This window comes from Gouania willdenowi, chromosome 6, assembly GCF_900634775.1.
Source record: "Gouania willdenowi chromosome 6, fGouWil2.1, whole genome shotgun sequence".
Classification (NCBI taxonomy): Eukaryota; Metazoa; Chordata; class Actinopteri; order Blenniiformes; family Gobiesocidae; genus Gouania; species Gouania willdenowi.
In genome coordinates this window covers 45,622,602-45,633,645 of record NC_041049.1, presented here as the reverse complement: position 1 = coordinate 45,633,645, position 11,044 = coordinate 45,622,602, and the positions used below count along the sequence as shown (strand labels likewise).

At 38.0% G+C, this 11,044-nt stretch overlaps 1 protein-coding gene across 1 annotated transcript; it reads right to left on the bottom strand.

Moving 5' to 3' along the window:
• Window positions 1–372: 372 nt before the first annotated feature.
• On the bottom strand, window positions 373–11,044 carry LOC114464440 (carboxylesterase 5A-like). The gene is made up of 13 exons (XM_028448631.1): window positions 10,869–11,044; window positions 8,580–8,772; window positions 8,350–8,491; window positions 8,148–8,281; window positions 7,929–8,082; window positions 4,129–4,233; window positions 3,955–4,053; window positions 3,719–3,862; window positions 3,543–3,617; window positions 3,310–3,457; window positions 1,089–1,241; window positions 932–1,001; window positions 373–855 (listed from the first exon to the last, which is right to left on the bottom strand). Exons 1-13 carry the CDS (start codon window positions 10,945–10,947, stop codon window positions 669–671), a joined length of 1,683 nt encoding a protein of 560 aa, XP_028304432.1. The 5' UTR covers window positions 10,948–11,044; the 3' UTR covers window positions 373–668.

Here is an 11,044-nt window from a genome sequence, read left to right as displayed (position 1 = left end):
TCTCTCATTTTGTGTATATTTGTATTAGCTTGTGCGTTTTCAAAGTATTTTGTCATATTTAGTTTTTTTTTAGATCTTGTGATTTGTTTGCTCTGTTTTTTTTCTGTACTTTTGAGTCATTTTTGTGGACTGCTGTACTGCGTATTTATGTTGTCATGTGTATTTCCCTGCAATAATTTGCTTTGATTGTAAAACTAGACCAACGTCCCCATGTGGACCCCTGGTCGCCAATTGCTCATGTCAGGTGTAAACTAAAGTGTCTGCGGTTACAATGCTGAATTGCCAACATTGTTGTTGATTTATGATGGTATGTGTGTGTTAACAAATGAGTTTTAAACCTTCTCACACACACTGAAGAGATAAAGAACCAGACACTTTGTGTAGATTGTATTAACAGAGTGACAGATGAAAAATAAACATTACATGAACTAGTAATAATGAGCCAGCTGAAGGCTAAAACTCTGGAAAACAGGCGAGTTCGGGAAAATTAACCTCAAATAATTTTGGGGGTTCTTTGAACAAATGGAGATGGGTGAAAAATCCATGACATGGGACCTTTAAGACATTCATTGGAGCGCTGAGGATTAGATCCCCCATATTAAGTATACAAACTCTTCATACTCTCTTCTTTTTTTTTTTTTTTTCAAACAATCTTAAAGGGGTAGTGCTCAGAGTTCCACATGCTCCTTGTTCTGCTCGTGCCATTTATTCTTCTCTGGAAGCGTCTCAGTCATGAAGACAAATTGATCCTTCTTCAGACCACGTGCAGTTACCTGCTCCTTTAGATCAATTTTCAGGTAGTCTCCTTCTGCTCCATACTTGGGCCAATGAGCAAGGCCAGCCCCATTAGGCGACCTGGATATAAACATTTAAGAGGTTAAAAGCCAGTTTGGATCAGAAGACATTTCTTTAATTCCACAGTAACTCCTACCCTGTGCGAGCAAAGTTGGCCCAGTAGCTCATCACCATTTTGCTGAAGTCTTCCTCTTCTTTAGAGCACCCTGAACCATAGATGGATAATATAATATTCCAGTCAAAAACATTAAAAAAAAAATCTCCAAATGCTGAAACAATGTCTGTGTACTTACCAGGCATTGTCACAGTGTTATTATTAGCAAGGCAATATCCAAAAACTATGAATACTTCATCTCCATGATCACACCTCACAAAGTCAGGCCTGTGTTTCTGCAGGATTGATGCTGCATATTGGAACTCATAGAAGTAAACATCAGCACCGGCATCTACCAGAAAACAACTGGGTTTAATTATTATTGTACATCACATATGAGCAAGTACTCATAATCAATTCAAGTCATTGTGTGTTGTTGTAGTATATTTTTGTTGTTCCCTCCATCAGTCTGTGGGTTTTTGTTGTCATATTGTGCTTTTCTGTGTCAGTGTTGTCTTTTTTTTTCATTTTATATATCTTTGTGTGCTTTTAGTGTCACTTTTTTATGCCAATGTGAGCATTTTTTCTTGTCATGTTGTGTGTTTTTGTTCTTCTTTTGTGTGTTTGTCCATCATTTTGTGTTTTAGTGTCATTGTTGTGGGTTTTTGGAGTCATTTTGTGTATTTACTTTGAGGGCCGCATAAAATTACACCCAGGGGGGGTATTTCATCAAAGTGTTCTTAGTAGAGCCAGGTCTACGGTTTAAACCTGGTTTAGCCGAGCCGTTAGTGACCATGCTGGCTTTTCCCATTCCATCAAACTCTTCTCAGCTTGGAGCTCCCCAGCTGAGCCAAGCCAGCTGACAGTGTTTAGCTTAAGTGCACGAGACCCACGAGATCGATCAAAGATTTAATGATTAGAGACATGAAGGCGCATGCACCTCAGCTTTTACGATGAATAAGCAGCCAATAGAAACCAATGCTGAGACCAACAGGATGTGACATCATCTGTTACTGAGCAGTGAAAATAAAAGACAGACGCGTGAAATATGTTTCTGTGGTTTGAACATTTTAAAACTAGTAAAGGGTTAAAAATTGTGTTAATTAGTCAATTTATCATAGAGAACAACTGAAGCATGTGATCACACACTGATCATGTGAGTTTAATACATTTTTTTTTTTTTTTTAACACCTATCAGCATTTAATAAAAGACGATGTTGCTCAGCGGTGCTGTGTGCGCCGCTTGATGTCACATCCAGAACTACAGATGCTCCAGATGCAGGTGAGCAGCGCGCATGGGTGATGTGCGTGTACATCCTAAAACGCCATAGTGTATTTTAGTCATTGGGGAGCCTTAGTACTCTGCCCTGTGACTGTCCCTGAAGCCCCTCCCTCTCTGTATATCCAAAACTTTCTCATTATTAATCTCTGATCAATGAATGGACATCAATACCGTGCTGTAAAAGGAGGCGATGGATGCGCACGTATCCTTTTATAGACATAATATTACTGATGGTTTAAACACCTAGAGACTGTGATCATCTCATTAAAAATACGGTACACATTAAAAATGTAATAAGATAATGATTCTATCATCCTTTGTATCAATTTAATATCATATTTAAACATTTACCATGATATTCTGTTTAATTTCCTTTTGAAATACTGTATTAAAGTGGTATTTTTTTTGTAGTATAAAAAGTATAAATTGAGTCTTTTTGACTCTTTTTTCCTTTCGTAGATCTTTGTTGAGTGTTTTAAAGCATCACTAAATGGCTTCTTTCATAATGATGATGTGGTTTTATGAGAGTGCGTCTGCAGCTTCAGCCAAGCCCGCTGCTTAAACCTGGTCAGGAGCAGGTTCGTGCCACGGCCTGTGTTACTATGGTAACCAAGGTGTTTTCTCCTTGATGAAATTGACGTTCCAGTTAGAACTCGGCTTAATGGAGTCGGACTCTCAGGTTAAACCTGGACTTAGCCCTGAGCTGGGTTTGATGAAATACCCCCCTGGTAATCATGGCCCTCAGGTGGCCAGTGGCCCATGTCTATTGCATTGTTCCAATATATGTTTTCCAATTTAGTGATTTGTCTGTTTTTTTTTCGTTGTATATTTTTGTCAATTTAGAGATTTCTCTTTAATTATGTGTTTTTGTTGTCATTTTATGTGTTTTGTGAGTCAGTTTGTGTATTTGTGATGCCTTATGATGTATTTTATGTCATTTTGTGCATTTTGGAACACTTGTATGTCTATGTGTTCTTTTGTGTGATTTTGTGTGTTTCAATGTCTGTGTTGCATATTTTTGTTTTCATTCTGTGTATTTTTTTGTCATTTGGTTTTTGGAATCATTTTGTGCACTAATACTCAAATGTGCCATAAGAGTTATTAATAAAAGTGTTTAGACATCACTCTGTACAATTACCTCTGTGGAAATTAGCGGTCCTGATGCCTGGAATGGTAAATACAATATCTCCGATCACCTCAGTGAAGATGTCTCTATTCTTTAGACGATCTTCATCAGTTCCAAAATATTCCTCAACCAACAGTTCCACTGTAAAAGCATCTTCGGGCTTAAAGTAAACATAAGATGTTGTCATGAATATGTGTTTTTCATAGAAAGACAAAAAAAAAAAGTTGAAGTGGTTGTTTTCTCACAGGGTAGAACGCATGGAATATGTTGACAATTTGTTCCCGGTCCAACCCCTCAGTCCAGTTTGGGGGAGCAAAGAACTAAAAATGTAAACCCATAAAACAACATTAATTTAATGTCAGTTTAAAACACATTATGAATCTTTAACTAGCATAAATATTAATAAATGATCATCACTTACTTCAGTTACAAGCCAACCCATTTCATGGTTATTGACACCAGTCATGAATGGTACAGTAAGGAGCTCATGGTTTTCAAAGGACTCCATCACAGGCTTTTTCAGGAAGTGTCCATCAATATTGACAAGGAACATCAGTTTTTCATTCTAAACAGAAGAAAGAGTTGAAAAAGTTTGAATTTCAAACAGTCTAAGCAAGCAAAGTAAAACAATATTCTTATAAACAAGACAAATGTTACCTCTGCAATAACGTAAATGGAATCCAGATCAAGGTTTCTCATGCAATCAGCAATCTTCTCTGTGCTCCCAATGTTACAACCAGATGTGTTTGCGACCATCTAAAAAAGAAAAAACCTGGTGAAGCACTGACTAAAAATGGGTTCAATTTATTATTAGATGCATCACAAACGAACCTGAGTAAACGGAAGAGGATCGGCAGCACTTAAGAAATTCATTGCAGCACTGCCGCTTTCAGCAATAGCTCGATGGACGAGTCCATGGGACAGCGGAGAGAGAAGCTGGTCATTCACGAAACAGATAATGGAAACAGTCTCACAAAGAAGAAAAGTCCCATAATACAACAGTAATACAAAAACACGGACAATGTCAGGTTATGACAATGTAACAGCCACTTTGGCTAGGGTTTACTATTTAAAGTAAAACTAAGTAACTTTTTCACCCTAATAAATCCTTCTCGTAGTCCCTGTGAGGGTAATACAAGTGTTTATGGGGTGATTGGGGGGTCTTTCATCTCGCAACTTTCCTGCCTCCGACCCAGTGGCAATACGTACTGCTTTACGGCAGCTCAATACAAACTAATGCTAGATTACGACCAGCCCTGTTGCTGCACACGGTTGTCTACAAATTCATGTTTTTTAAACTTACATCATGGCGGAGTCAGTAAAAAAAAGGCAGAAAAGACCGAGGAACGGAGCAACTCCATACAGTGACAGCTCAGCAGCAGCACACACACTGTCGTCATGGCAACAGGCACGCAGACAGACTCACAACCCAGCGCTCCATCAGGCAGCACACACACAAATACCCATCCATTTTCAGAGTTGCTTTGTCAGCGCACACACAAACACATCACACATATTTCTACACTCCCTTCTGTATTACTCCCACATCATTCATTTATTTTACTTTATCTTCCTCATACTGTTCACATGGTCACATGGGACTATATGTGTGAAAGGACCCTTAGTGTCACTGTTGTATTAGGATTTTTCAGTGATAGTTGCTACCATCTTGGGAGAGCAAAGATGCGCATGTAGCTGTGGGGTGGGGCAGGCGGCAGGGGGTGTGGAATGTTTACGACAGTGACATAATCAAAAGGGACCTTTAGGGGGAGCGCTAAGCGTATGTTACTTAGTTCTGCTTTAACAAACAATGGCTACATTTACAATAGAGCTTTAATTCAACTTAAATTATTATAAAACTAAGTTATCTTTAAAAAGATTAAAAATGACCTTGTAAACACCCAATTCCAAATGAAAATAGCCATTCTGAATTAAAGTATAATCAGAAGTAGGTGGCTGGTTTTATCTGATTTTAATTCCAAATTGAATAATTCCTCGATCTTGCAGATGTTTAATTCCTCTTTAAATTAATTCCGGTTGTTCTGCGCATGCTCGTCCTGTCGCGATGACGTGCTGGTGATGACATAATCCAAGATGGCCGCCAGAAGCAAATGTCGGACTTGAGCCAAGACTATTTATTTAATAAGAGCCTTAGAAGACATAAATGTAATGAAAAGAGTGGATAAACGGAAGCATAAACATACGCACATTCGCGAGGACATATTACACACAAACACGGCTATCAGCAAATGAAACAGGCCTCATCGGGGGACATGAAGCCCTGCACTATGCTATGTAGCTCCACAAATTGTCCTCCAAAAGTTCTCCTTCCAGTCAACATAGAGTGGAGGCAGATCAGCCGTGGCATTAACCGTTGGCATTGGTTACCAAAGTACGGTACTCTATCTCTCTTCTCCTATACTCAACTGACCAAAGCGAAACACTATGTTTTTGCAGAACTGCTGCTTCAAAACTACTATGAAAATAAAAGTGAAAACTGTTCTTATTATGTGGTCTTCTTTTATGTTGTAGCCGAAAAGAAAAGGTTTGTTGTGTGTTTTTTTCCGGTAGACGTAAATATGTCACGTTTGCCCCCCCTGTCTAATCAGAACCCTTCCCAACCCTCAGACCTAAAGAGGAATTGAATAAAGGTGATTAAAGATGTTTCCATATAAACTAAGGGTGTGCGATCTGATGATATTAGATCGCTAAGGATTACAACATGACAACAATCTCCCAAATCACAGATATCGTAGAACCGTCTGTAGTTCACATTTTAACCCTTGTCTGCGTCACATGTCTGTGGTCCATACACAGCACATCCAAGGTTTTTTTCTCTGCCAAATCACACCATTTAATAGTCAGTGTTACAGACATTACAGATTATTAAGCGTATGCACGGACACACAGAGTCAGCTGTGTTAGAGACTGTCTGTCAGAGGTTCATTGCAGATGTCTGTCTGTCTGTCTGTCTGTTAAAGTCCATCAGTTCTGAGTGCTGAAGCACTGAAATATGTTTGAGAAAACACTGCATGTGTTTCTCTTCTATAACTAACTCTCTGTCGCTGCACTGTAGCAGAGATCTGCTGCTGCTGAAGCTAATGGGGCTGTTTCCATGTTCTTAAAGAGACAGTGTCCTGAATGTGATTTACTTTAAAAACTACTTTCAGCAACTCAGAGCTGCCCTGAAAAAAGCAAAACTAGATAACTGAATTACATTTTAGCCTTAATGAAGGAAAAAGTCAAAAGTCATACAAAATATTGATATTGTGCTGCTAGTGATTAATAAAAGGCTCTTTGTGGCATTTTTGTCCACCTACTTTGACCCATTATTGTTTTTCTTGTAAAACTATTAAAAAATAATAATAATAATAATAATTGGAATTTATATCACCTATTGCCATTTTGAGGAAAAATATAGAGGTATAAATATTGGTTCATATCACCCAGGCCTAATGTAACCAAGGCAGTAACGTTTTATCTTGTAAAGGATATGATTATCTAAACTGTGTGAAATGCCTTTTTATGTAGCAAATGATGCTAATGCTAATGCTACCCCACTTTAGTTAAACAAAGTAAAAAGACTGTGTGACTAAAATAACTTATCAGCCTTTTTGTTTGATATTAATTCTACGAAGAACCAGTTTGATCAATTGCTTACATACAATTAAAAAAATAAATAAATTGATAATTACCTTGTCCTAAATGATCTTTTATTCCTTTTTTCCATTTAGGTTGATGATTTTAAATAGGTGAATTGGTTTGTTTTATTGGTAAATAACTTCAAAACAGTCTAAATGATTTGAATGAAAAAAATCTTGATAAAATCGTGATCATGATTTCACAAAGAAAAAAATGGTGATATGATATTTTTCCCATATCGCCCACCTCTAATATAAACCTATATTCGGAATTACTATTTCCATGTAAAACAAAGCAGAACACTTTAATTCTGAATTATTTACTTCTGAAAAATGGATGTATTGTTTGATTAATAAATACATAGTGAAATTTTAACATTTAAAAATAGAAAATAACAGCTTTCAACTTACACTTGTATCTGAAGCAACACATATTGATGACCTCATGTGTATTCCCAGTTTCTTCAAAATACAACATCATGTCGTGTTTTACGTCCCGAGGCCATTGAGTCTGCCTACTTTTATTTTGAAGCCTGAGGCCGTGTCATTTGACAGCGTTTCATTTGACGGAGGTTTTGCTGATGAGTCCGTTTGGTTTAACAAGTAAAAAAGTTTTTTCAGATACCTCAATCTGAGACCTGAGGAAGTCAATCAATCAATCTTTGTATAGCACCAAATCATAACCAATGGTATCTCAAGACACTTTACAGTAGAGCAGTCTTAAGGACGGACTCTTCATTTTATGGATACACACATATGCATATATACGTATATACACATACATATGTATCCCACACCCAACATGAATTCATCATGGCGGCAAGGAAAACCTTCTGTTAAGCAGCAGGAACCCTGTGTGGATCCCATTCCTATGATGAACAGCCATCCACGTTATGCTGTGTTGGGTGTACTAAATGTACACCGTACCAGAGGAGCCACTAGTTTTTTAATAAACATCCCTCACACATGTGATGAAAGAAAAGTCCTTACCAAAGCAGACGCACTTATTCCTCCTGCAGATTCTCCAAATATCGTAACCAAATCTGGATTTCCTCCAAAGTTGTGAATGTGCTCCTTGATCCACATCAGAGCCTGAATCTGGTCCAGCATACCAAAGTTCCCCGACATGTTCTCATCTCCAGTGCTGAAATGTAAATTTAATCAGACAAAACATCAAACCGTATTTCAAAGTGAATTGAAACGTTTCACCTGAGAAAGCCTAAAACTCCTAAGCGATACTGGATCACAACCACGACCACATCCTGGTGAGCAGCGAGAGCAGAGCCGTCGTACGTTGAGGCTGATCCAATAAGGAAACCTCCACCGTGGATCCAGACCATAATCTGCCAAAACAATGGAACAATAAGTCCTATTCCTAAAGTGTGTAGAATCTGAAGGAAATGCTTCTTACTGGGAGTTTAGCATCCTGAGCTCGGTTTGCAGGAGTGAAGATGTTCAGGTAAAGACAGTCCTCGGACATATCAGGCAAATCTACAGAAATTTCTTTATATTTGTCGAAAAATTCCGCGACCCTTTTTTTCCCCTGAATACACCTAAAAGAAACAAACTTTTCACATGATGTCTTTCTTAAAAACACAATTCCCTGTAAATGTGGAGTGTAAACAACAGTAAAAGTCTTACATTAGTGGCTGCTTGATGGCATCTCTCACTCCTGTCCATCCCTCGACTGGTTGAGGAGCTCTTAGTCTCAGTGAAGGGCCCACGGGTGGTTTGGCGAATGGAACGCCCAGGTAGGCATGAACCCCAGAATCTGATCCTTTTACACTCAGCTGTAGACCTCTCAATGCCCCGAGCCTCGTGTTGACTTCAGGTTCTGTCAGGACATCAAAACTCAATTATCCTGTGATAAAAGTGTCCCACGTATGTGATGACGGACACGTCCGTAGCGAGTGGTGGGTTTTGGGGCTATTTTTGTGAATTGCATTTGCTTTAATTCACTTTCAGCTTTATGTGTGCATGCTGTATACCAGGGGTCACCGACCTCGCCCACATTAAAAGTGTGTAATTAAAATGTGAAAAGATGTTTTACAATTAGTTAAAAGTTGTTAGTTAGTGGCTAGAAAATAGGAACGTGATGATTTCTTATGAAATGTAATGAAAATGAAACAATTGCATAGATTAAAAATGACTAAAAAAAGTGATGCATGTTGAAACATTTCCTACTATTTTAAGTCACTGGTCTTCCTTCTTATCTTACCCTCTTATTAAAGTTTAACTGGGAACATTTTCTATTTAACTAGTATTTCACTTTGAATGATTCAGTACCTTTGAAGTAATAATAATAATAATGCATTGGATTTTATATTCATAGACACTCAAAGCATTTTACAGAATTAAAGAATTATTCTTTCACTCCACACTTATTGGTGGTAAGCTACCATTGTAGCTGTAGCTGGTGCTGTTTTATAAGTTTCCACAAGAGCTCAGACTATGCTACTTAAGTTTAATTTGTTAAGTATTAAAATGAAAAAATAATGTCCACAGCATTAAGTAACACAGCCTTTAAGTTGTAAAAGTTTATTTAATATTTTATTTAACATGTAAAAGGAGTAATTTACCTGTTGATGGTCACATGACATGACGTTTGAACCGGATATGAAAGTGTGTAAATACCCGCGAAAGGGAACCAGATGTAAGAGTGTGAAAATACCTGCAGAGGAGAGTCAGGACGGAAGGTTTGGTGATGAAAATGAGATTTTTCTCCCTTAAAGAGACTATTCTACAACTGGTCAACTAGGCGCACACGGTAATATGATTTTCACCTTGTTTATGTATTGTTGTGCATTTGAAATGTGTAATTTGTGATCAAAATACTATATATTAATGGGAGAGTTGACAACATGTCCTATGTGTTGTCCCACTTATAGTTTTCACGGTGTTTCACAACTATTTTCTACTGCTGTGAAGAAATAAATGCCTGTGGACATCAGTATGAGGCGTGAAGTCCTTTTTTGAGCCGACCAGGAGTAGCTACAGTAGCCACAGCTGCCCAGGGGCAGACTGAGGGAAGCAAGGCTGCCATAGTGAACCATCAGCCTCTCCAACACATTACATTCATACTCTGTATTGTGAGTGAAGTGTCTTGCCCAAGAACACAATGGCAGATACCACTGGAGCGACTGTCCCCCACTGTGGAACCTGGAATTCTCCCATCCAACTACTAACCAGGCCCAGACCTGCATAGCTTGGTCACCAGTAGCTCAAGGTTTCATGTTAGTGACCCCTACTTTATGAAAAATAGGTAAACATAAATTAGTGCACATGCATTATGTTTTATTTACAAAGGCACAAAAAGTTTATTCACAGATATTATCATTAAAAAAATCTTAAATAATTTGTATAAACATTAAAACAGTACTTTAGGTTGGGCAGCTTAAGTACATTAACATTGTTTTACTGCTGTTCACTTCTGGGCTTTGTTAATGTTATTCTGCACTCAGATGTCAGGCTATAAAACAACAAAGCAGGGGATAAAGTGCAGAGTTCTCTCTCTCTCTCTAATTATGTGTGGCCACAGTTGAAATGTACAAAATGACAACAAAATACACATAAAACAACAACAAAATACTAAAAAAAACACACAAAATGACAGAAACATACACAGAAAAGGCACAACTAAACTTAAAAATACAAAACGCCAAAAAAAGAGACAAAATAAACACTGAAAAAAAGACTCCAAGAATATAAACAATGCGACACCAACAAAAACACACAAAGTGGGAGACAAATATACAAAATAACCTCATCAACACAACAGCTCACATTGGTTAATAATCTAACGCTGCCATGAGTTTGTGTTGAGGAACACTGACGCCCTGCTGGGCCGGATTTGGCCCGCGGGCCGTATGTTTAACACTAGTCTAAATTTTGGCACCAATGTAAACAAGTGTAGAATAGTGCTATACTCACCGTGCTGCTCTGCTGATGTTGAACAAACACATAACATGGACACAAAGATGTAGAATGTTTGCTTTGCCTGGAGCTCCATGTCAGGTCTTCAGACTTTAACTCTGTGGTAAAAACGCTCCACCTGTTTTGACTGACCTGAAACTGCACCTTTTAAACCACCACATCACATGACCTAA